Source organism: Paroedura picta, chromosome 15 (assembly GCF_049243985.1).
Source record: "Paroedura picta isolate Pp20150507F chromosome 15, Ppicta_v3.0, whole genome shotgun sequence".
Classification (NCBI taxonomy): domain Eukaryota; kingdom Metazoa; phylum Chordata; class Lepidosauria; order Squamata; family Gekkonidae; genus Paroedura; species Paroedura picta.
The window spans coordinates 26,402,343-26,428,005 of record NC_135383.1 but is presented as its reverse complement, the minus strand read 5'-3'; the positions used below and the strand labels follow the sequence as shown (position 1 = coordinate 26,428,005).

Sequence of the window (25,663 nt, the reverse complement as noted above, 5' to 3'; positions counted from 1 at the left end):
AAAACAGGAACAGGCGTTGAGCGTGGAGGGTGCCAAGTGTCCGGCGGGGGGGCTCGACGGAGCAAGCTGGAATGAAAACCGGATGCACATTCCTGTAAGTTTTAGGTAAACCCAACTCCACAGTCACAGCATTGATCAGTCTAGTGACAGGAAAAGGCCCCACAAATTTGGGCCCCAGTTTGCGTGATTGTTGTTGGCAGCGGAGGTTTTTTGTGGACAGGTAGACCTGGTCCCCCACAGCCCAAACCGGGTTAGGAGAGCGTTTTTGTCCGCTTGGGTCTTATATGACTGTTTGGCCTCCTCCAGACAGGAAACAATGGACGGCCAAGCTTCCGCAATGTCTTTTGCCCATTTGGTCACATCAGGGGCAGCGGAAGACACCAACTCCCAGGTAGGGGCTGCCAATAGGTCAGTCCCATAGACCGCTTTGAAAGGTGACACCCCCGTTGAAACATGGACCCCATTGTTGTAGGCAAACTCAGCCAGAGGCAAGAGGGCAACCCAATCGTTCTGCTGATGATTGATAAAACAGCGCAGGTATTGTTCCAAGATTTGGTTCACCCGTTCTGTTTGACCGTTGGACTCCGGGTGATACCCCGAGGTGAGGGCTTGCTCCACCCCTAGCAGGCGCAGAAACTCCCGCCAGAACTTGGCAACGAACTGGGGGCCCCGATCCGAGAGCAGTCTCCTAGGGATACCAAGCAGTCTAAAAATGTGGGTGACAAACAAGGAAGCCAGTTTGGCTGCCGAGGGCAACCCCCCGCTGGGGATAAAATGAGCCTGCTTTGAGAAAGCATCCACCACCACCCAGATCACGCTTTTGCCCTGGCTCAGAGGGAGATCAGTTATGAAATCCATGGACACGTCCGACCAAGGGCAGGAGGGAGTGGGCAAAGGCTGTAGCAAACCACGTTTCTTTCCTCCCAGGGGTTTGGATGCGAGACAAGTGGGGCACCCTTGCACGTATTTCTCCACATCCACTCGTAGTGACGGCCACCAATAATGCCGCCGTGTCAAATGCAGAGTTTTCACAAACCCAAAGTGTCCCGCGGCTTTGGAGTCGTGGCACAATTTTAAAATGTCCCCCCGCGCCGCGGCGGGGACATAAAGCCTGTCGTCTTTGAAAAACAGGCCCCCCTTGTCGACCAGTTCGGAGCGCAGGGCGACAAACTCAGCGTCCTGGAGGACCTCCTTCTGGACCCACCCCCCGGGAACGGGAATGCCCCCTTTCGACTGGCTACGTGTCACCGTGGCCAGCCCCAGCTGGGCGGGTGTGAACACCGTGTCCACCAATGGGTCGCGTTTGCTGTTGTACTGCGGCAGGCGCGAAAGGGCGTCCGCTAGAAAGTTCAGTTTCCCAGGCAGGTGCTTAAGGGAGAAGTTGAACTGGGACAAAAACTCCGCCCACCGCATCTGTTTGGCGGACAAAGAGCGGGGCTGCTTGAGCGCTTGCAAGTTCTTATGGTCCATCCAAACCACGAACGGGACCGCAGACCCCTCCAACCAATGCCGCCATGTGGCTAATGCCAATTTGACAGCCGCCACCTCCTTCTCCCATATTGCCCAATTGCGTTCAGGTCCCGAAAACTTTTTTGACAGATAGGCAATCGGGTGCAGCTTCCCATGGCCCCCCTCCTGGAGGATCACGGCCCCCATGGCCACATCCGAGGAGTCCACTTGCACCGTGAACTGCTTGGTCGGGTCTGCGTGGGCCAGTACTGGTTCAGACGTGAAGAGCTCCTTCAGTCTTTCGAAAGCCCCCTGGCAGAGTGGCGACCATTTGAGCGGGGCGCCTGGCCGTGAGGCCGCCTTCCCCCCCTCCTTGGTTTTTAGCAAGTCCGTAAGGGGGAGGGCCACTTTGGCAAAGTTCGGGATAAAAGTTCTGTAAAAGTTAGCGAAGCCTAAGAAGCTCTGGAGCTGCAGTAGAAGAGCCAGAGGCAAGTCCAGGAGCCCCTCAGAACACAGCAAGACTTTGGGGGGTGAAAACTTCCAAGTCAGAGCTCCATTCATCAACTTGCATCTGATGAAGTTCCCAGCCCTACCCTGACACACCCTGCTATTCCGTTTAAAAATTGCAAGTGTGAAGCTTGGTATTGTAAGCCAGACTGATTCCCCACGAGGAATTTGCCTCCAAGACAGCCTCTCGTTGCTTGTGGGTTTTAATGCTGCTTCCACATGACGTCGGCAGCAACCCGGAGCTCTCAAGGGACTGGCGTGAATTTTCATAAGATTTGCTCCGCAGTGAGGGAAATCGCCAAATCCCAATTTCTCTTATCCATAGGGTTGCATGCGGCAGAGTCCGAATCAGCCGTTCCAGGCCGACGCAACCTGCACCACACTGCGTGGCGCTGGCTGCCTGGAACGGCCGATTCGGATCCCACAACATCTCTAGGGTCATCTAGTCCAACCTGCCTAATGCAGGAAACTCACAACTACCTGCCCACCCACAGTGACCCCAATTTCATGTCCATCTCCCCCCCCCCCATCAAAAATCTCCAGAATCCAGCCTGGCCTGGAGGAAATTCACCTCCCATCCCACAGTGGCAATCAGCAATTCCCTGGGTATGCAAGGAAGGGCCGCAAGAGACAAGCACTGGCACATCCCTTCCTGCCCGCCCACTCACAACCTGCCTAAAGTCATAAAATCATCATTTCAGACAGTTATCATATCCCCTCTTAGTTGCCTTCTCTCCAGGCTAAACAGACCAAGCTCCCCCAGCCTTTCTTCATATGTCTCGGTCTCCAAACCCCTCACCATCTTTGTTGCCCTCCTCTGGACACGTTCCAGATTCTCTACATCTTTCTTCAGTTGTGGTGCCCAAAACTGAACACAGGACTCCAAATGAGGCCTCACCAGAGTAGAGTAAATAGGTAACATCACCTTGTGCGATCTGCACACTATGCTTCCTAAATCCCATTTGCCTTTTTAGCTACCGCGTCACTCTGCTGACTCATGTTCAGTATCTGGTCTGCTAAGACCCTAGATCCAAGTCACCCTCACTCCGTTTAGCCTAGCTCACAGGATTCTTGAGGGAACAAAACGGAGGAAGGAAGGTGACCCTTAAGTGTTGGGAGAATAACAGGCTAGTTATACGGCATCTGGCATTCACAGCGTTGTCTTTTCTACAGGTTGCTTTAGATTGCTCTTATTTCCCATAATAGTCTCCCAAAGCAGATTATGTCAACAAACAGAAACATCCCTCTTTTCACCCTTTTCACATTTTTAATCTGAAAAGATAAGGGAAGAGAGGAAGGAAATAGTTGGGACAATTAAAATTTTCATACTGTTTAATACATTTTTTTTTACAAGCAAGCCGATCTTCTACTCTTGCTTGGATGAGAACAGTGGAGATGCCAGTGATTTGTATTTTATTTTACTTGCTGGCAGGGGCTCATGGGAATTGTAGTCCATGGACATCTGGAGGGCCACAGTTTGCCCACCCCTGGGCCAGCTCGTTATAAAGGCCCTTCTGTCCTGCAGTCTCTGGGAAACTGGCAGCTCTGACGGGGGGGGGGGGGATAACCCACAAACAGAACTGATTTGTTTCAACTAAGGTGGCCGTCCAGGACTCCCCACACACCACACACACACACACACGCAAACGTCTTCTTCTGGGATTGCTGCTGTAAGTGCTGTCCAAACTCATCTTTTTGTATGTATGTTTGGAATAGACATGCCATCGGCCGTAAATTGTCTCTTTTTTATTACACCTTGGCACCTTGTCGGGGGACATACAATAAAACAAGATGTAGCATCTTCCTGGGCCAACCCTGACAAAAATTTATACAAAGTCTAATGGAAAACAGAAGTTGCTGGCCGAGTCTTGTTTTTTCTCTCCTCTCCCTCCTCCTATACACATTTCCAGGTTCAATAAATAACCATAATACGTGGGATAAAGAGATCCTTTTATGAGCTCAAATGAAGCCAGTGCTGCCGCCTAAGACGGAGCCTGCGGTGAAATCTTTCCCAGCTGCATCCTCCAGGTTCCAAGCTCTGGGGCTTTCCCTGAAAACCTTGTTTGAGTCCCTTGCAGAGCAGCAAACTGCGTGACCGGAGGTGCCATTTCAAAGAGCAAGGAGTTTCACCTGTTGGTGCAGAGCTTTTTTTTAAAAAAAAAATACTGCATGGCTTATAAGGGAGAAGGAGAAAAATCCTAGAGTAAAAACAAATTAACTAGTGTTATTTATATACCACTTGGAGACCCAAAGTGGCTTACATTACTTGCCTGCATTTCATCCTCACAACAATCCTGTGATATAGGCCAGGCGAGGAACGTGTGGCTGGCCCAAGGTCACCCAGTGCGGCTCTATGGCGGAGTGAGGAGTTCACCCGGGGCCTTCCAGGTCCGAGGCTGACACTCCAGCTGCTAGTCCACATTTCTGGCTTTCTCGGTCTCACCAGCAGGGTCTTACTTGGGTCATTTTTCATACTTTCTGCCTTTGCTAAGCCTTGAATAGAGATCCGTTCTGGTTTGGACTAAGGATCCAGGAAGGGATGTGCCAGTGCTTGTCTCTTGTGGCCCTCCTTGCATGCCCAGGGAATCGCTGATGGCCACTGTGGGATGGGAGGTGAATTTCCCCCAGGCCAGGCTGGATTCTGGAGAGTTTTGGTCGGGGAGGGGATCATTTGGGCATGACATTGGGGTCACTGTGGTTGTGAGTGTCCTGCATAGTGCAGGAGGTTGGACTAGATGACCCTGGAGGTCTCTTCCAACTCTATGATTCTGTGATCCAGCTTGCTTTTTCCAGTCTCACGGCTGCCAGAGGAAACAATTCTGAGCAATTCTGGACCAAGGACAAAATGTTTAGACAGTTTTCAGAGCGTAGCTGTGTGAATCAGTACTAGAAGAGCTAGATTCAAGTCCAGGAGCACCTTAGACTTTTGAGGGTATAAGCCTTTGAGAGTCATACCTTCCGTCATCCAATACAATTGGAATGGAGATCTCTGAGTTCCTCTAGTCCAGGGGTAGTCAAACTGCGGCCCTCCAGATGTCCATGGACTACAATTCCCATGAGCCCCTGCCAGCATTCGCTGGCAGGGACTCATGGGAATTGTAGTCCATGGACATCTGGAGGGCCGCAGTTTGACTACCCCTGCTTTAGTCAGAAGATGAGAGGGGTGTTTAAAGAATGCTTGTAAAGCATGCAGAAGTATAATGTCCATTATAATTTGCTTGTTCGTCTCAGAGGGGAACTGCATCTCAAGTGAGAGAAAACAGTCCTGTATTTCTTTTCAGTCCCGGGGGGTGAAGGGGAGTGTCCGTTATCCTGAACTTGTAAAGGAACTGAATTTCAGCAAAGTCCCATGTTGCAATCTCCCCTTGGAGCTTCTCTGTCTGAGGACTGCGGCAGTTAAAACAAAGGTGGGCAGCCGTGTTGGTCTGTCTGTAAGCAGCGCCAAGGAGCAAGAGGATCTTAAAGACTAACAAAACCTGAGGCATAATAGGCACGTGGACGGAGTAGTGTGTCACTGCCGGGGCTGGAAGAGATAGGAAACCAAGTTGATATAAAACAAAAGCTCTTGCCATGCCACAAATTTCGTTGTTCGTTCGTTTGTTCACTCATTTGGATTTCTACACCGCCCTTCCATACGGTTCTGGGTGGTTTACATTAAATGTTGTAGAATGGTTACATAGAATATTATAGCGATGCAATAAATAACAATCATAATCATAACATGACAACCAGAGCAGTATTTTAACATAACAATGACGATCCCTAGGCAGGTCAGATTGTTCAGTCATGGAAGAGTGTCTGAGGTGGGAGGGACCAGCAGAACCTTTGAGTCGGTCGGCCTCAAGGGAATGCCTGGTGGAGGAGCTCCCTTTTGCAGGCCCTGCGGAATCGTGGGAGTTCAGGCAGGGCCCTGATCTCTTCTGGGAGCTCGTTCCACCAGGTGGGGGGCCAGGACGGAGAAGGCTCTGGCCCTTGTTGAGTCCCAACTGGGGCCAGGGATCACCAGCCAGTTACAGGTGGCAGAGCTCTTTTAGGGGTATAGGCAGGGAGGCGGTCCCTCAGGTACACTGGGCCCAGACCGCGTATGACCTTGAAGGTGATTACCAGAACCTTAAGCTTAATCCGGAATTCAACTGGGAGCCAGCGGAGTTGTTGGAGCAGAGGCCAGATGTGGGATCTCCATGGTGTATTAGTGAGAATCCTGGCCGTGGTGTTCTGCTCCAGTTGTAGTTTCCAGACCAAGGATAAGGGTCGGCCTGCGTAGAGCGAGTTGCAGAAGTCCAGTCTAGAGGTGACCAGTGCATGGATCACTGTGGCCAGGTGTTCCGGGGCCAAGTATGGTGCTAGTAGCTTGGCTTGGCGGTGGTGGTGAAATGCCAGCCACATTACCTTTGTGTAAGCTTCCAGGGTAAGTTTCCAGGTTCCCGGTGCAGTGAGTCACTGACAGCTACCGGTCCAGGCTGGGTAGATGCCCTTCCTTGCTTTGTCCCTTCCTACCCAGCCACAGGATCTCCGTCTTCCAGGCATCTGGCTAAGTATTCTGGGGGAGAGTCAGGGTGGTCATCCATCAGGAGGAAGAGCTGATGGACTCCTGGACTCCTGCTTTTTTCTACTCTTAAGTCAGCAGCAATAGAATGACGTGAAATATTAAGATGTTCTCCCGTTGGTTTTTAAATGAAAAAATGGACATAAATCTGGTAGTTTAAATCAACACTAAAAGAACCTATCTCTTTTATGATGATTTTGAGCTTTGTATCTCCAAAGCTTACACCCCAAAAATCTTGTTGGTCTCTTAAGTTGCTCCCGGACTTGAATCTAAATGTTTGCAGAGTTGTAGGAAGAACCAGTAGTGAAAAGCAATCCTAACCAGGTATACTCAGCAATTGGTCTTAGCTTGGTCCCCGAAAAGTACACTTAGAAGAAGAGCTGGGTTTTTGTGCCCTGCTTTTTACAATCTGAAGGATTCTCAAAGCAGTTTAGAATCACCCTCCCTTCCTCTGACTACTATAGACCCCCTGTGAGGTAGAGCTGAGAGAGCTCTGAGAGAACTGCAGCTGGTTCTCTTATTATTTTGGTCTGGGCCATGACTGTCTACTTTGAGTGTCAGTGGTTCTCCAGCACACGAGGAAGAGTCTCCCCCCCTGCTGTCTGAGATTCTGGAAACGGGGAGGGGGGGGGGAATCCTGGAAGTTCTGCCTGCAAAAATGTGTATTCTGCTGCATCACCCCCCCCCCCTCAAGAAATCTGTCCTCGCCATTGCAAAGATGTACTGAGAATGTTCAGCAGCACATCTTGCTGATGGCTTTTATGATGATGATCTTTGGGCCCCTCCTGCATGTGTTGTCTCTCTGGAACTGTGACTTCATTAAGGTGTGTACCCTGGCCAAGTAAAGCTTCTTAACTAAGGCATCTGAGCACCTGCTGCTGCGGCTGTTTTCCGAGTGTTTGGGTCCTGGTGGCTTATGGGATGATGATCCACTCTGTTGCCAGGCTTGGTGGAATCCCTGTTGGAGTCGTGGCTGTTGAAACCAGAACGGTGGAATCGAGCATTCCTGCGGATCCTGCAAATCTTGATTCAGAAGCAAAGGTATGGTTGGCTTCCGGGCGTGGCAGGGGACTTTGGGAGACGTCGCTTGACCCACCGCACTGGGGCACTTCTTTGAAAATGAATGCTTTTTGGAGTTGGGGGGAGGAAGAGCTACAAAACCAAGCTCGGTGATTCCAGCATGGAGTATAGGGATCCCCCGTCATTTGACCCTGTGGGTGCCTTTGGAATTCGGACCCAGAATGGGGGGCGCAGTCGCAAAATGAGGGCCACAGAACGACCGCTGCAGGATGGGGGGCCAGCCGCAGAATGGCTGCTGCAGAGTAGCTTCATTCGCACGGTGAGGATCGTGGTGCTGTCGTGGTGGCAGCTGCCAAAGCAATGGGCTTTTCTGCACATTGGGCATTATTGTGTGAAGCCTGCGGTATGGCAAAGCACAAGAAATAATGGCGACTCACCGGCACTCCACGCCTCTCGAGCTGCCTTGAATGTTTTTGGGTGCTTTTCGCGCCTCTCGCACTCCTCACTCGCTGACGGAAACGCGAGGAGAGAGAGTAAGGTGCTTTCGTCTTGTTGCACTTTGCCCTGCCTACCATTGTCACCAACCAATCCCCTCCCGGCATGGCTGACTGACACATGAACTTCCAGTGACTGCCGAAATTAAAAAAAAATATATGCTTATTCATTTAAATGCCTATCCGAATCTGCATAGAGCCACAGACAATCACAGCCGAGGTGCACGTCTGCCTATTTGTTGCTCCAGGCTGTTCTCCATTTTTATAAAGAACTGCCCATCCCGGGGAGAGGGGAGAAGGAGGCGGGTGCGAGGGCGGGACATTGGAGGCGGAGGTAGCGCTTCTTTGCCTCCATACGTTTCTTTGGCTGGTGGCCTGCTGTCTGTCTGAGAGGGGATAGCGCTTTTTAGTTTGGTGAATCCACTTTTGGGGATTCACCAACTCACGCTTTAACATGGCGGACGTAGCGAGCAGTTTGCTGGCCAGATGCGGGAGGTCGGTGACGTCATGCGGAGCAGCTGGAATATAGCGTCTCCAGATGGTAAGCACGACGCTAAGTATATGGCGTGCAGAAAAGCCCAATGTTTTGAAATCGGTACAGCCAGTCAAATCTACAGCAGCTGGTCAGACACCCAACCTGATCCTGCCCACTTCCTAAAAGTACTTCAAAAAAGGTGTTGGTGGGTGCCATCATGCCCACCCATGATACACATTCTGGAGGGAGATGATGCATGCAAACTTTTGGCTACACAGAATCCTTTTCCAGCAGAACTGGGATGACTGCAAATCCTCATCTACTTTACGACAACCGGCTCTTGAGTAACAGCATGCGTGTTTGTTATTTATTTGTTTGTTTGTTTATTTATTTATTACGTTTGTATGCCTAAGACTGTTCTCCTTCACAACAGATCATTCAGCAGGCGGGCCAGGTGTGGTTCCCCGATTCGGCCTTCAAGACAGCACAGGCCATCAAGGACTTTAACCGGGAAGGGCTCCCCCTCATGGTCTTTGCAAACTGGAGGGGCTTCTCTGGAGGCATGAAAGGTGATTATTCCAAGGCCAGGCTCAAGCTCAAAATAGAGGGGCGGGCCATTAAAGCACAACTGGACATGGGGTGTGTGTACGGGGCAGGTTGGTATGGAAAAACCTACTGAGGATCTAGGGAGGGTGTGGTAGCAAATGCCAAGCTAATGTCAGCAGGGGACCAGTGGATCCAGCAACACAAAAAAGTCCAGTAACACCTTATGACTAACAATGCTTGAATGTTGATGTCGTCTACATTTCAGTAAGGCTTTTGACAATTTAGAGGATGGAGCAGAGTTGTTCTCTCTTGCCCCGGAGGGATGGACCAGATCCAGTGGAATGAAATTAATGCAAAAGAAATTCCGTCTAAACATGAGGAAGAAGTTCCTGACAGTTAGTGCGGTTTCTCAGTGGAACAGGCTTCCTCGGGAGGTGATAGGTTCTCCATCTTTGGAGATTTTTAAACAGAGGCTGGATAGCCATCTGATGGAGAGGCGGATTCTGTGAAGGCTCAAGGGGGTGGCAGGTGACAGTGGAAGAGTGATAGGGTTGTGAGTGTCCTGCATAGTGCAGGGGGTTGGACTAGATGACCCATGAGGTCCCTTCCATCTCTATTTTTCTATGATTCTATGATTCTAATTCAAAAGAAATTACATCTAAACTTCCAGACAAAGTTCCTGACAGTTAGAGCGGTTTCTCCGTGGAACAGGCTTCCTCGGGAGGTGGTGGGTTCTCCATCTTTGGAGATTTTTAAACAGAGGCTGGAAAGCCATCTGATGGAAATGCTGATTCTGTGAAGGCTCAAGGGGATGGCAGGTGACAGTGGATGAGCGATAGGGTTGTGAGTGTCCTGCATAGTACAGGGGGTTGGACTGGATGACCCAGGAGATCCCTTCCAACCCTATGATTCTATGATTCTAATGTTCCCCATGATGGTCTTTTGGGTAAACTGATGTCATAGTCTTGCTGTATGCTGCATTGGTCAGATCGTGCTTTGAGTCCTGCATGCAGTTCTGGAGGCCTCGCTTCAAAAAGGATGTAGACCAAATGGAGAGGTTGCAGAGGAGAGCGATGAGGATGATCTGGGGCCAAGGGACCAAGCCTGTGAGCAAAGGCTGAGGGACTCGGGAATGTTCAGCCTGGAGAGGAGGTTTGCTGTCTTTAAGAATGTTAAAGTTGTCACTGAGAGGAAGGCAAGGAAAGATTCCTGTTGGTGAACAGGGAAATAGCTGAGGACCCAAACAGGGCTGGGAATCCTGAGGATTATTGGTCAAGGGAGGTACAGTGGGCTGAGGAGATTGGACAAGAGAAGGTCAAGGAATGATTATGGTCCAACAGGCCCACGGCCGTCAGGTTCTCACAGCCGTCAAAACATCAGGCCTGGATCCACTCGCTGCCCTTCTACTCTCCGTCCCATCCCCAGACAGGAGGTGGTGGATGCTAGGAAGGAGCCAACACTGATGTTGTGCAATGCCAGGTTGATTAATAACAATTCCTCTGCCCTGCAAGACTATTTTGCAGGGCAGGAGGTAGATCTGGCATGTGCTATTGAAACCTGGGCAAGGGAGGATGAGATGGTCGCCATTAAAGACCTGGCCCCACCTGGGTTTGCGGTGCTACATCAGTCTCAGCTCCATGGGGGGGGGGGGGGAGTGACAATTCTGGTTTGGGAAGCTCCCTCCTACAGGGCTCTCCTGGTCCCATGGATCATTGTGGAGTGTGTCGGAGTGGAATGGGGATCAGTGGAGAGCTTGGCTATCTGGATGGTTTACTGACTGCCCAATGCACTCGTCTAGACTCCCTTGTGGGGTCCCACGGGATGTGATACTCTCTCCTACGTTATTTAACATCTTCATGCACCTTCTGGCCCAGCTGGCACAGAGTTATGGACTGGGCTGCCATCAATATGCAGATGACACCCAGCTGTATCTCCTGATGGATGGCCACCTGGACTCCCCCCCCCCCCATACATTTGCTGGATGTTTGGAAGCTGTTGTTGGATGCTTAGAGGAGAGATGCCTGAAACTCAGCCCCTCCAAGACGAAGGTCCTGTGGTTTAGCAGGAAGGGGGCAGGACAGGAAGCGCGTCTACCCATCTTTGCAGGGGCTCAGCTTAACATCTTGCCCCCACAACAACAAGGAATTTGGGAGTGGTTCTGGATGCCTCCCTAATGATGGAGGCACAGGTCCCTGGAGTAGCCCTCATGGCGTTTTATCACCTTTGCCAGGCGCAGCCACCAGCACTCTACCTGCCCACGGACGGATTGGTCACAGTGACCCATGTGGTGGTCACCTCTAGACTGGACTTTTGTAACTCACTCTACGCCAGTGGTGGGCAAACTGTGGCCCTCCAGATGTCGCTTGAGCCCTGCCAGCAAATGCTAGTGGCAACTGAGTGCCCACTAGATGTCCTCTGGGCACCCTCTGTAGGCCGCAGGAGATCTCAGTCTTGCTGTATGCGGGCGGGATGGCCCTTCTCCCTCTGACCAGAGTCGGACTAGATTCCAGTGGGGAGCCGTGTTGGTCTGAAGCAGCACAGGGAAACAAAATCAGCGCCCAGTGGCACCTTTAAGACCAACAAAGATGTATTCAGGTGCAAGCACTCTTCCTCAGAGTCGGACTAAGTGGGAGGAAGCTCTAACTGTCAGCTGGCAAAACACAAAAGTCATCATCTTTAGAAGAAAACCGAAAAGATTAACCATGAGCATACAGGGAACTCAGATTGAGCAAGGTAAATCATTTAAGTCAGGCATTGTCTGGCAGGGGCTCATGGGATTTGTAGTCCATGGACATCTGGAGGGCCGCAGTTTGCCCACCCCTGGTTTCAGTACTTAGGAGTTACCGTCTCTGAGGCCTGTCGTGGAATGCCCACACAGCATCTCTAAAGGCCTCAGCAATAAGGACCTTTGGGGGGGGAGGGGGGTAATCATGAGATTTTAACATAGAAAGCTTCATAGACGCAGCTGTCAAACTCTTTACAAAGAAAGCCATCCCCAGCTTGCTGCATGGCTCTGAAGTTTGGGAGAGTTCGGGGCAGGCACTCAGCAGCTTAGAATCCATTCAGGGCCCCGGCCACTTTGATGAGGGCAGAGGTCGGACTTCCCTCTTTTAGGGCCCGTGCTCATCTAGCCCTGCTAAGATGGTAGAAGAAAAATATACTGTCTACTGCAGACTCTTTTAGCCATCAGTGCTTTAATTCTGCCATAGAAGTCAAGGGCTGCTTCCTGCCTTCACAGGCCTTATTATACTGCCCCTGATGACTTATTAGCAGAACTAGGAAATAATAAAGACCAAGAGAGTGAGTCTTTCTCCAGGAGGCAAAAATCGACAGATCTTTAATTTTGCAGTCCAGGTGTGCTCCGTGGTTTAAGACCTTAAGAAACTACCATAGCAGAGCCCTGTATAATATAAGCGTGAGCAAACGAAGGGTAGCATTTTCGGCCCTGCGATTTCAGCCAGTGCCCTCTTGACCGGGAGCTAGGCTCAGATCCCTCTTTCACAAACGTCTCTGCATCTGTCATAGGAGCCCAGGAGCTGACCACCTTCCACATTATCTATTGGGGTGTGCACTTTACACAGATTCCAGGAGGAGATTTCTAAGTAAAATTATCCCAGAGGCATTTTTTTCAGCTCATGATGAATTAAGGTGTTTGCTTTCTGATACGGACCCATTTGTGACACAAAAGGGCTGCCACCTTTGCATTGGCTGCAAGAAAGATTCAAGCTGGCCTTGTGGGAAGTACTGTGGACTGTCAGAATAGCTAGTGAGCAGAATGTATGGGTTGCATGAAATTTTTACTCTGTTTAGTTGATAACCGAGACAGATCTGTGTTTGTTTTGAACTAGTCTACTGTACTGAACCATTCCGTTGTGTGTCTGATGCTGCAGGGGCCGAGGGCCTTGTGCAGTAAAGTCTGGCTGGACACTAGAAGCAGTCCTCCTTCTCCCATCCCATTAGAGACTTCAGAGGGTGGCGGCCCCCAAAGAAGAAAGCCTCACCCCCCCCCCTCTGTTGGTCACCTGGCCTGGTGTTTTGGAAGGAGGCACTCTCTGTGTCCGGCACTGCCAGGTGTAGCAGCCCAGGCAGGAAGTCCAGAGCGCCCGTCTTCCCCTGTTTCTTGGAGAGGAGCTTTGGTCTTGGTCTTGGGTGGCTGGGCGCTTTGGGGAAGGCAGGAGGTGTGGGGGAAGGATTAAGCAGGGAGTGAAAATAAACAATTATGCTACCCCTCAGTGCGCCTAAGAACACAAATACATGCATATGTACACACACACCCCACCAAGGAACGGCTGCGCAGTGGGTAAAATGACTCCAAAATTGTGTGTAATGAGTAGGAAAAGATTAGAGACGGCTCTTGCAACGTTGAGAATTGACATTAGTGGAGGGGGTGGGTAGTGGAAAAACTCTTTACAAGTCAGCCTAGGAGGTCTAATTTAAGGCGTCGCATGTGAGTGTCTCTGTGCGTGTGGCCTTGTGTTGGTATATATTTATATAAGGGCTTTATTTATCGTATGGATTTTTTTTTAAAGGCATAACGAGAGGCGAACGCTGCTTCCAACGGAATGAGTTTTTTCCTGGCCGCTAGGCTATTCAACATAATGCAAAAATTAAATTATTATTTTTTTTAAAGAATGCCTTGAATATTTAGATGGAGGGAAGCAGTTTATTTAGACGAACCGCCAGTGACCCACAACAGCGCGACATCAAGCGTGAAATTTGCTCGAAATTAGCACCGGGGTCTCGAGCTCAGCGTGAATGGGGCTGATAGGATGCAAATCCCAAAGATATTAGGCCGCCTCGCTGGCAGCGCTACGGGGTCGCTCTCGGTTGGTTTTTCATGTTATACTTATTATTTCCCCCCCACCCCCTGGGACAGGTTATAAATAACAATAATAATATTAAAAGGGAATGGTTATGAGACACTGTAGCCAGGATGAAAAGACCTTTAAAAGGGAGGGGGCACCCCATCTCTGATTGCCTGCATGTCTGTATCATGACAGAGTCCGGTTTTAATGGATTTGGGAGGCTTTTTATGAGGGAGCAGTGGGTGTAGTGCTCCGTGCTTGTGCATGAGTGTGTCTGCAGTTCCTTTCTCCCTTTAACTCAAGAGCTTCAGCTGAGCCACTGAGGCTGAGTCCAATTTTGAATGCTGCCTCGATTCAGGGGAAGTGGTGAGAGAGACAGAGATTGGGAAAATTCCAGATGCCTGGGAAGTTGACCTAAGGGCAACGAAGCGGTGGTCTTAATTCGATGTACTTAGTGCCACCTATGTGCAGGGCACTTGGCAGAGTGCAAGAAGGCCGGTCCCCACCCCCAGGAGCTCGCAGTATACCATTTGAGATGAAGGAGATGATAAAGGAGGTAGATCCGGGAGGCCACCAAGAAAGAATCTGCATTCATGTCAGTTAGGGGGCTTAGCTTCCGGGGGGGGGGGGGGATAAAGGGGTGTCTCAAAGTAAGAAGTTAACACTGACAGAGAGGGGGAGGGACTTCCTGGTAGAGCCTCTGCTTGGCATGCAGAAGGTCCCAGGTTCAATCCTTGACACCTGCAGTTAAAGGACCTGGCAGGAGGGGATGGGAAAGTCCTTTATCTGCCCGAGACCCTAGAGAGCTGCTGCTGGTCTGCGAAGGCAAGTTAGCCAAGGAGCCAGGCCCGCAAGAAGAGGGTCAGCCCTCTCCAGGTGTTGGCATGTTGTGGAATCCTAAATAAGGTGTCACCCAGGACCTCAGGAAGCCTAGCAAGGTGGTAACTCTGCTTAGAATTGCAGTGCAAAAATGGAGTCCAAGAGCACCTTTAAGAGCAACAAGGATTTCTTCAGGCCCTGAGCTGTCGAGTGCATGCACAGAAAGCTCCCGCCTTGAAGACATCTTTCTTGCTCTTAAAGGTGCTCTTGGACTCCATTTTTGTTATGCTACTTTGTTATGCAACACGGCGACCCACTTGAATCTTAGAATTGCAGTGTTGAACTCCCACAAGGCTTGTTTTGGGAATGGCTACCCTGCCCTTCTACCAAGGCCAGCACTCTAAAGTAGCGATCCCCAACCTGTGGGCCGCGGGCCACATGTGGTCCTTCGACTAATTGGAGGTGGGCCGCGAAGGACGCCTTCTCCCCCCCCCCCGGCCCTTTACAACACACTTTGGGTGTCCTTGTCTCCCATCCCTCCCAGATGGGACTATCTCATTGCAGAGAAACAAGCTCAGGGTTCCCATTGATTTGTCATTGTCATGAGTTAAAATTTCCATGAAAATAAAATGTTCCTTATATTCATTGTTGTGGCCTGTCTGTATCTTATTTTGAAGGGATGTTTAAACATTACCATAGCGATCAGAGAGCGTTAGGGCAGTGGTTGAGAGTAGAAGAGTAAACTACCCCCCCCCGGGCCTCAGTAAAATTGTCAAGCGTTGAGTGGTCCCCAGTGATAAAAAGGTTGGGGACCACTGCTCTAAGGGGTTCTCCCAACTCTCCCCCCCAAAAAAAGATAAAAACAGAGAGAGAGAGAGAGAGAGAGAGAGAGAGACTATGTGTCAAACAATAGCAGTCAAATAAAAGCAGTATAGCTATGTTTCCTTTCCATTAATGGCTCCCACTTCATGGAATTGACTCTCCAAGGAGGTGAGACAGACATCAGCTTTGGAGATTTTTAGGAGGTGAGTAAAGCTTCTAAAGGAATTCGTCCTACAGGGATTTAGGGCAGGGGCAGAACAATTTTTAATGAATTGTTCTGATTTAAGTATAGAGCTGCCTTGAGCTACAAACAGAAAGGCAGAGTATAAATATTCTACTTAGTAACCCTAAAATCCTGAATGCCAAGAAGCAACAAAAGAAACATAAATACTATCGAGTGCCAATAAATAATCCTAAAGCAATAAACTTGGATCCATCAAAGAGAGCAGAACAAAACTAAGATTAAAACCTGCAACCGGGAATAACATGAAGTAAAAATCAATTTGTGGGAGGGAAAAGGGCACAGAGGGACACGCTTTAGATGTCCCACCATACAGCTGCCTCCCCCAAAATGCAGTTTTTACAGATCACCAGAAGGCAGAAGTATTGGGCTGTGAGGTTAGGCATTGTGGCTCTTGAATCTGGTAGCCACAGAACTGGGGCTTTGGATGCATTGGCATGAATAACATACTTGGGGCTCAGCTGGGACTTTGATTTATCACCCCCCCCCTTCTCCACGCCTTCCTTTGTGTGTGTTTAAATGATCTCTTTTGTGGCAGTCCAGAGAATGTTGTCTTTTCCGCTCTCCCACTCGTCCTGCTTCTTCGGAGTAAAATATTTGCTCATGGCAGGAGTGAAAAATGCCATGCTAATTACACAATTATTTTATTATGGAGCACTACTACAAAAATGTCTCCTAAAGAATTAATTTGGTTAAAATAATTTGAATCGAGCAATTATTTTCTTAACACTGGAATTAGCTGAAAGGAGCTTCAAGTGGTTTTATTGCTAGCACTACATAATAAAGTGATTGTTTAATTAGCAATAAATTTGTCATTCCCTTTATAAAAAAAATAAAGATATTTGCTTTCATCCTGGGATGGCATTTTTCAAAAAGTTTCTTCTCCTCCAGCATTTTCAGGTGCCTTATTTATGTTGATCTGATGATAGCACATGAGCAGCCTCTGAAATCCTTTCAAGAGTTATACATAATGGCTTTTTAAAAGCATTTTTTTAAAACCTGCATTTTTATTTCCTGTGATTGGGTGTAAATAAATGTGCTGCCACCATTGCTGCTAGTAGAAAGTATGTATTTAATACCTGAGCAGCCGTGCGTTTCCCCACCATTTACTGAGTCAGACCACTGGTCCATTTTGTCACGCATTGTTTTTCTCAGCCCTGAGATCTTGTTTTCGCTGGCAACGGCGGGAGATGGTCTGCAGCCCCTCTGCAGGAAAAGCAGGTGCTCAGCCTCCAAGCCTGGCCCTTCCTGTTATCCACAATCTCCAAGTTGTCCACATTCCTCCTTGCTTTTCCCAGCAACTCTCAGAAACAAAATAAAAGCATGCAGAATCAAGCAGCAGTCTACCAGGCTGCAGAATGTTGTGCGAGGTTCAGAATTAATCTGTGTGGTGCAGGGTTTGGGTTATCTTAGAACAACCCTTGTACATGTTTAATAACTGCTTGTGCCAGCTTCAGCTGATCCCAGGGGACCGGAACTGTCAAAAACAAGAGTTCCCCGGCGTGGCCACACAAATTATTGAACCGTGTCCTGGGTTTGGAAACAATGTTTTCAGAAAGTCAAAGGAGCTGTGTAGCTTTCTGCCTCTGAATGCCCCAAATGCTAGCTGGTCCCAAATTCCATTAAAACGAGTGGCACAAGTGCCAAGGTGGCAGTGGAGTGTGTAGTCTGAGGCTGAGGGGAGGGAAGTCGGCAGGCAGGACGGGGGAGGAGCTGGATTGCAAAGCGTGTCTTTAGAAACCAGTCCAACCAGACTACTTCCCCAGTAAGAGGGGCACCGTAACACAGGGGCAGAGGGCGGTGCACACAAAGGCCTCAGGCTCTGCCCCCAACACCTCAAGTTGCAGGGTCTCTGTAGCAAGTAGTCCTGGTCTCTGTTGGGGGTTTGGTAGCCTCTGAGAAGCTGTTTGTGTTCCCTTTCTTTAGAGGCAACATCCATATCTGTGTTCTCATTTGTTTTCTTGCCGTCAAGTTGCACCGGACTGTTGGCTACCCTTGGTAACAAGGCAAGAGGTGTCCAGAGGTGGTTTCCCATGCCCAGCCTCTGCATAGCAGCCCTAGACTTCCTTGGAGGTCTCCCACCCAAGTACCAACCAGGGCTGACCCTGCTGAGCTTCTGAGCTCTTAGGACAGGGCTAGTCAAACTGGGGCCCTCCAGATGTCCATGGGCTACAATTCCCAGGAGCCCCTGCCAGCATTCGCTGGGAATTGTAGCCCATGGACATCTGGAGGGCCGCAGTTTGACTAGCCCTGTTCTAAACACTTCCTTGTTACTGCTAGTAGGCCTACTCAACATAAAGCTTCTTGTAAAGAAGCCACAGCTGCTGTGGGCAGTCACCAGACCTTGTGACCGTGAGGCTAACCGTGGAGAGTGCTGTTGGGTTGAGGCCAACTTCAAATTAAGTTGCAGCCTTTCTCAGCCAGGGTGTCCTGATTGCCCTGGGAGGGTTTCCCGAAGGAGTTCATTAATTTTTAATCTATTTTTTAAACCTTGATCGGGTGATGTGACCGTCTATGGACATGTCGACCCACCTCCCCTCCCAAAATGGCCAATGGTGGGCCAGAAGGGGGTGGGAAGGGGAGGGGCCCCGGATGGGCGTGTCCACAGCTCTGCTTCCCAACCCTGTTCTGCACAAATAAGCCTGAAGGGGGGTTCTCAATGGTAAAAAAGCGGAGAAAGGCTGCTGTGGAGTATTCAAAGCAAGAGAGGTTTGGAGGTGGTTGGCCCTTGCCAGCCTCCACGTTATGGCCCTGGGGTCTCCAGTCCAAATACTGATGGCTGGTTCTCCATATCTGACACGGTCAGGCTCTCTTTTGGGCCATTCGGGTCAGGGTAAGGAGTCCCATAGATTTCTGCAGTGGGTAGAAATAGTCCCTCCTTCACCCACCCACCCACCCACCCACCTACCTACCTATCTAATTTCTATTCCGCCACCATAAAAGCCAGTACAATCAATAAAACAGTTCCAATATTAAGTAATCATGTGTGTTCTCTTTCCCACAGATATGTATGACCAGGTGCTGAAATTCGGGGCCTACATTGTGGACGGCTTACGGGAATACAGGCAGCCTGTCCTTGTGTACATCCCTCCCCAAGCGGAGCTGAGAGGGGGGTCCTGGGTGGTGATTGACCCCACCATCAACCCTCGACACATGGAGATGTACGCTGACCGAGAGAGCAGGTAATGCCTTCTCCCGTGTGCAGCGCTGAGCTAAGCTCGGAGTCAGCCCGATGGCAGCAGAAGGGCCTGGGTGTCTAAGCCAGCCTCCGCTATGACCATGGGCAAGAAGCCAAGGGGGGACAGGAAGAGCAGAGTCCACTCTTTTGCACTGCTTCTCGGGGTGGTTGTATAATAATGCCATCAATATTTTTCAAGTAGGAGAAAAGAAACAAAGCTGAAGATATAGCTATAGATATAGATACACACACACACGGGGCCAAGCCCGTTGCATTCAGGAATAGCACGGATGCTAGATTACAGGGTGGAGTGGAAGAAATCTGCCACGGTCCCCCCCTCCCCCCCGGGACCTGGAAAGGCTGCAGGCAGCTGCTAGGGAACTCACCGGCAGGGTCAGCTCTCTTGCGGCAGGGATCTGCAGCCTCCGAGCCTCAGAAGGAAGTGGAAGAAGGAGGGGGTGGTCAGGGGTGGGGGATGGAAGGCCACTGGATAGATAGGCAAACTGGTTGGAGTAGGAGGCGCTCAGGGGCAGGACAGCCGCCCTGAGTGGGTGTTAAGCACTGAGTGTCACTTAAGCCATGAGACACGCTCCTCCTCCAAGGCCTTACCTGAAGTATTAAGTGGAACAGATAAGAAAAGATGAGGGAAGATTCAGTTAGGTAGCCATGTTGGTCTGAAGCAGTAGAACAAAGTGAGAGTCCAGTGGCACCCTTAAGACCAACAAAGTGTATGCCTGTGTGTGTAGGCACACTTCCTCAGACAAAATGAAAGATGAGGGGAGTCAGAGTTCCAAGTGCTCTCTCATATGGTGAAAACAAACTAGAGTGCAATAAAGTTGCATAAATAGCAAACTAGATAAGGAAGATGCATTTTGAACCATGCAAGAATTGAGTCCCGCGGGATGATATGGCTTTCAATACAAGCTTTTAAAATAAGGAGAACAAGCCTGCTCTAAGGACCTTGCCATCTAAAATTTGACATAGGGGAGGAAAGAAAAGGAAGGAGGGGGTTACTCTTTGTAGCTCCTAATCACTATTTCTGTTTCCAGTCCCCATCCTAATAATTCCTGGCACAGACTGACTCCCCTTTCCCGCATCTGCAGCACGGAGCGGGGGCCTTTCCCCTGGGGAGCAGCCCGCCTTCCCGCAGTCTGCCTCACAGCCTTCTTCCCCTGTTTCAGAGGCGGGGTTCTGGAACCGGAGGGGACGGTGGAAATCAAATTCCGCAAGAAGGACTTGGTGAAAACAATGAGACGGGTGGACCCCATCTACACACGCCTGGCAGAGCGACTCGGTAAGCCTCACAAGCAGCACTTCCTTGCCGATAAGCTCACCCACGCCGCTTCCGTATGCGCCTGAACTTGCTTCCCACTGACCAAGTCTGGGCATAGTTCAAGCTTTGGCTCGGCTTGGCTGCCTCGGCGATCACTGAAGGCAGAGGAAGAGCGCCGCCTCGGGCTTCGGTGATCGCCGAACCGAGCCGAAGCACACATCCTTAGCTTGAGCTTTGGTGAGGTGATGGATGAGCTCGGGGTCCACCTGGGTGCTGGGGCCCATGGGTGCTGTGGGACCTGCCGACCCTTTCCTGGCACCCGCCAGGTGTTGTTAGAAAGTAGGTGGGGCTTTTGCCCAGAGGACCTCTGATTGGCCAGTGAAGATCTGAGTAGCTGTGCAGATTCTTTTAAAAATGTTGCTTTGGCAGCAGCGTCCGCCCCAGCACAAGAATCTTTCCTGGGCAACTGAAGGTGAGCTGCAGCCAACATTGTTCGGCTGGCACTGCCTTTTGCAGCAGCCATTTTGCGGCTACTTGGACCACGTCGTGTCATAGTTGTGAAGGTGGCCATAGGCTCAACCAGGTTAGGGATGGGGAAAATGTGCTGCTGCTGCTGGAATTTTTATAAGCCGAGCATGGAGGCAGTTCCCCTTCCTCCTGACTGCTGGCCTCCAGTGTCAGGTATCCAGAGCCAGTGACACTGAACAGAGAACTTCCCCTTTGCTGTCTGTCTGTCTTTCTTTCTTTCTTTCTTTCTTTCTTTCTTTCTTTCTTTCTTTCTTTCTTTCTTTCTTTCTTTCTTTGACCCCGCTTGAGTTTTTTTTTAAACAAAATATCTGTTTCCCCAAATAAGCGAATGAATCCCAGCAGAACTCCCTGCCTTAATTACACCGCGGGTGACGCAAGAGGCTGCCCTTTCCCAGCCGGTCCTTTTGGCGGGGGGGGGAGGGGGAGGCAGGGAGCGCTAAAAGCTTCAGGGCTGATAAGTGTCTTGCTTAGATGGTTTGTAATTGCTCGCAATGTTTGGTGGGGTGCATGCACACAACTCACAACACACTCACGCTTCCTTATGGCTCGAGCCACAACAGGAAGAGCCAAGATTGTAGGACACAAACGAATTGCATAATTTTCTCTCCCTCCCCCCCCCCCTTTCCCCCCTTTCTGGCCAATTTAAAATTTGTCAAAGCCGGTTGTCTTCTGGATCACTGCCCTTTGATATTTCGCGCACTCCATTTGCCACAAACAAGCCGCAGGGCCGCGGTTCATGCTGACTCCAGCAGAAGCGAGGAGTGTTCCATTTATCTTACGCCGCCTGCTGTATACTTGCTCATTAGCTGGGGGTTCACTGCCTCTCTTAACCCCTGAATGGCTGCCATCATTTCTACCAAACGGCTGTTTTGTGGCAAAGAGGGGGGGGGGCGGCCACATCTGTGCCCCACTTACATGGGGCGGGGGGCTGGCCTTGCACCGGCTGGGCAGTGCTGTCTCCTCGTTCTAGACGTTCTAGGCTTTTCCTTGGGGTGGGGGCCCGGGAGCCACGTTGGGGGAGAGGATGGCAGATATTGAATAATGTGACACCGATCTGCTCATTATCTATTTCCGAGCTCTGTAACTGAAATCTTTATTAGTTTCATGTTTATTAAAATGTCAGTCAATGTTGCACCGTGTTGAGCCTTGGCATAAAGAGGAGAGCCGTGCTGCAGGGCGGGAGAGGGGCTCTCGGCGTCTCGGCGTTAGGTTGGTTAAACTTTCCAGGAAGCTGAACCTCACGTGGTTGAAAGGGCTGTAGAGTGTGGATTTTGCATTTTGAGAAGCATCAAGCCATGTAGGCCTTTAAAAAAGGAAACGTATGGGTTTGTCCTTGTACGGGTTTTGTCTCCAGAAACCGCGAGCCGGACGTAGAGGGGGAAGCCAGCATTCAAAGCCATCTTGGACCGCCTGTGGAACAGTCTCCAGTCCCAGCGTGCTGAATGCAGCACAGTCAGCCAGGTCAAGACACAGATTACTTCCTTACCGGAATTAGGAAGTTTTGTGGAAGGACAGGTTCCTCTGGGAAGAGCTGTGGGTGGTGATAGTGTGGGGCGGGGGGGGGGATCCTGCTCCCCATTTGTTGGAAGACAGGGAGAATGCAAAGAGGGAACGTGCTGGGGGGGGGAGGGGTCATCCTTACTAAAGGCAGTGGCAGCACCTGAGCGGCAGGTGTGGGTGGCAGGCTGGAGAACTGAGACAACTTCAGCTTTGACTTTGAAGCAAGCCCTCCTCTCCACAAGGAAGCAGATGACAGAGTTCGCTGCTCTGTGTGACTCCTGGCTGCGCATTCAGGGCCCTGGACTGTGCAAGCCCCAGCGGAAGGGAGCCTGTGTCTTGGGCTGTACGTGCTGCAGAGGGAACCTCTGGGGAGGTCTGCCGGCTGAGGCCGCTGGTAAAGGGGATGGCCAGCTGGGCCAGGGGGTGGTGCTTAGCGTCCAGTAAGATAGCCATGACACCCTGTCATCATCTGCACGTGGAAAGTGTGATTGAAAAGCACAAACTACATTTGCGGAGACGGCAAATGGGGATGAGAGGCAAGATGTGGATATTCCCATCAGGCATTGCGTCTGCCTGGCTTGCTGTTGGTAGAGAGGATATCTGGCTGTTGGGCTGCTGGCCTGGCTTTGCCTGATGCAAGATCAAAACAGGCTCATTCCCCTTTATTTATTTATTTGCTTGCTGTTCTGTTTACCTAATTTCTAAATCAGGAGGTACTTGGCGTCTGCCGTTGATTGGAGTGTGACCTAGAAATGGTGCTCAGCACTGGGCCCTGGTGTATTACTTGTGCAGATTGTGAAGTTAAAAAAGAAAAATGACTCTCAAACATCTGGGAGGAGTTCCTGACAGTCATAGCGGTTTCTCAGTGGAACAGGCTTCCTCGGGAGGTGGTGGGTTCTCCTTCTTTGGAGATTTTTAAACAGAGGCTGGAGAGCCATAGACAGAGAGGCTGATTCTGTGAAGGCAAAGGGGTGGCAGGTGACAGTGGAGGAGCGATAGGGTTGTGAGTGTCCTGCATAGTGCATGGGGTTGGACTAGATGACCCATGAGGTCCCTTCCAGCTCTAGGATTCTAAGTGGCAAACGGAGAGCAAGGTGCTTCCTTGCTAGAGCTAAAGGGCAAGCTTACAAGCCTAACGTTTATGTTTGCCCCCAATTTGAAAATAGGTGTGTTGAACCAAGTACCAAGGACAAAAGATTCCCAGGCAGGGTTTCCCATGCAAAGCACATGCTGAATTCTAGACCAGGGGTAGTCAAACTGCGGCCCTCCAGATGTCCATGCAAATGTTGGCAGGGGCTCGTGGGAATTGTAGACCATCGACATCTGGAGGGCCGCAGTTTGACTACTCCTGGTCTAGACACTACAAAGCATTCCTAACCTAGACGTATACAAGGTCAAACCAAGCAAAAGCACTCTGAGAAGAAGAGGCCTGCTTTCCCTCTCTGGTCTGTGGGGAAATGCTGGGCAATGAAGCGTACTAACATGCCAAGGTAGGAAAGGGGCCATGGGAACAAGAAAACAGGTAACCTGTGGACAGGGCCTTGACACAACCACAAAACAGCCATCATGGAAGGTAGGCCCGGCCGCTAAACAGCTGCCATGACAAGTGGAGCCCCACACAAAGGAAGGCCACAGACAAAGCACAAGAGGAGTGATTTAAAAAAAATATTCTGGGAAAGAGCAGTGAAAAGGGGAATAAAACTAACACTCTAGTGATAGCTGCCACCAGAACAACATTATTTTAATTTGAGTAGCCCATCAGATCTCCAGTGGTCAATCCAGTGCCGCGCTGGGCAGGATCCTGGCGGGTGTACTGGCACCCTGGACACCATTTGGAGCCCCTGATTGGCCCAGTGAGGTCCTGCCTGTATCCCAGCTCTTCTGTGGCAAGTCTACTGCTGTGACTACAGTCGACTGCAGAAAATAGTTGCAGATGTTTCCTCGTGGCTGAAGGATTGTTGGGTCAGCCAGTGCCAGTGCCTGAGGATTGTTGGGTCTCGGCTTCCTGTATGGCATTTGCATTGATGCACTGGGATTTTGGAGGGTGCCCCCATGGTTCAGTGGCAGAGCTCTGCATGGCAGGCAGAAGGCCCCAGATTCAATCCCCAGCATTTCCCCTTTGAGGGATGCAATAGTAAAAAAGGGGAAAGTGTGATCTGAAGAGAAGCCAGAGTACGGGTGCAGTCGTAGCTCATACGGAAGGCCTTGGAGAGCAGCTGCTGTCGGCCAGAGCAGGCAATGTTGAGCTTGGAAGACCAGTGTTCTGACTCAGACTGAAGCAGCGTTGTGAGTGCATGTGACCACTCTTCATGGCGCCATCGAAGACGGAGGAGAGCAAACTATTGATCTTAACTTCTCTTTTAAAACTGAAGACAAAGTTCTGGCATGACTCCCTCACTGCTGCCTATTTTAGCAGGTGTGGAGGATCAAAGAGAACAAAATCTTTTAGTTTTGCTCAGTTTTCCCAGGAGGGCAAGTTTAGTATTTTAATTTCTTCAGAGTACTTGTTTAGTAAAGGTTAGACACTGACCTTCAGTCTACATTTGGTACAAGGCGTATTTTGTGTGTGCGCACTTACCCCTGTGGAAAAGTCCACAGGAGCGTTGTGTGTGTTGTACTGGCCGTGGACCATAACATAACCCGGCAGGCTGGGCCCCTGACTGGCAGCCTGTGTGTTCTGGAAGTCCAGACGCCCATATCGAAATCTGCACGTGCCGGCCTCTCATCTTCCCGGACAGACTTCGTGGCTTCAAAGGCATAGAGAACACTTTGGAAACATACAGCTGTGCTTCTCTAGCGTTAAGGCTATTTCAAGTTTTTTTGTGGCACATACAAAATGTGAGTCTGTGCACACTTCCTCAGAACAGGGATCATAAGAGTACAGATATAAGGAGAAAGTAGTAAGCAGAAACATAAGTCCAGATATGCAGTACGATAATTCTTTACCAGAAAAGCAAATCAGATCTTTTGATTCAAAATCATCATTCACGAAAACATTGGGGCAATAAAAATGTAAAGTTAGCGATTAATGGCAGACGCTTCCCCAGTTGTGGAAAGAAGTAAATAAAAGTGGCATCTCCACCTTCATGGAGGGATCCCCACAAGTGACAAGTCGTGCTGAGTCTTTATCATGTCCCGAGAACAGAGAGTAGATTCTAAATAGCATTGCATACTTACCTCACGTAACAGTGTCATTGTCTTACATTGTCACTAAATAAATAATAAGTGAATAAAAAATAAATACATTTTTATTATCCCAAAGGACTGCTTTTCTAGCAAGGAATTATCATACTGCATATTTGGACTTAAGATGCTGTTTACTAATTTGCTACTAGTTTACTTTCTCCTTATATCTGTGCTCTTATGACCCCTGTTCCATTGTCTGAGGAAGTGTACATGCATACCAAAGTTCACGCCTTCAATAAAACTTTGTTGGTCTTAAAGGTGCCTGATTGGACTC

At 50.0% G+C, this 25,663-nt stretch overlaps 1 protein-coding gene across 10 annotated transcripts in view; it reads left to right on the top strand.

Moving 5' to 3' along the window:
- ACACA (acetyl-CoA carboxylase alpha) overlaps nt 1–25,663 on the top strand; it is a 252,188-nt gene that overhangs the window by 207,766 nt on the left and 18,759 nt on the right. For all 10 annotated transcript variants that reach the window (XM_077312781.1, XM_077312780.1, XM_077312776.1 and 7 more), the window contains 4 exons: nt 7,447–7,543; nt 8,925–9,060; nt 18,729–18,906; nt 20,084–20,196. In XM_077312781.1, coding sequence (XP_077168896.1) covers nt 7,447–7,543; nt 8,925–9,060; nt 18,729–18,906; nt 20,084–20,196 — 524 coding nt within the window. The remainder of the gene's footprint in view (nt 1–7,446; nt 7,544–8,924; nt 9,061–18,728; nt 18,907–20,083; nt 20,197–25,663) is intronic.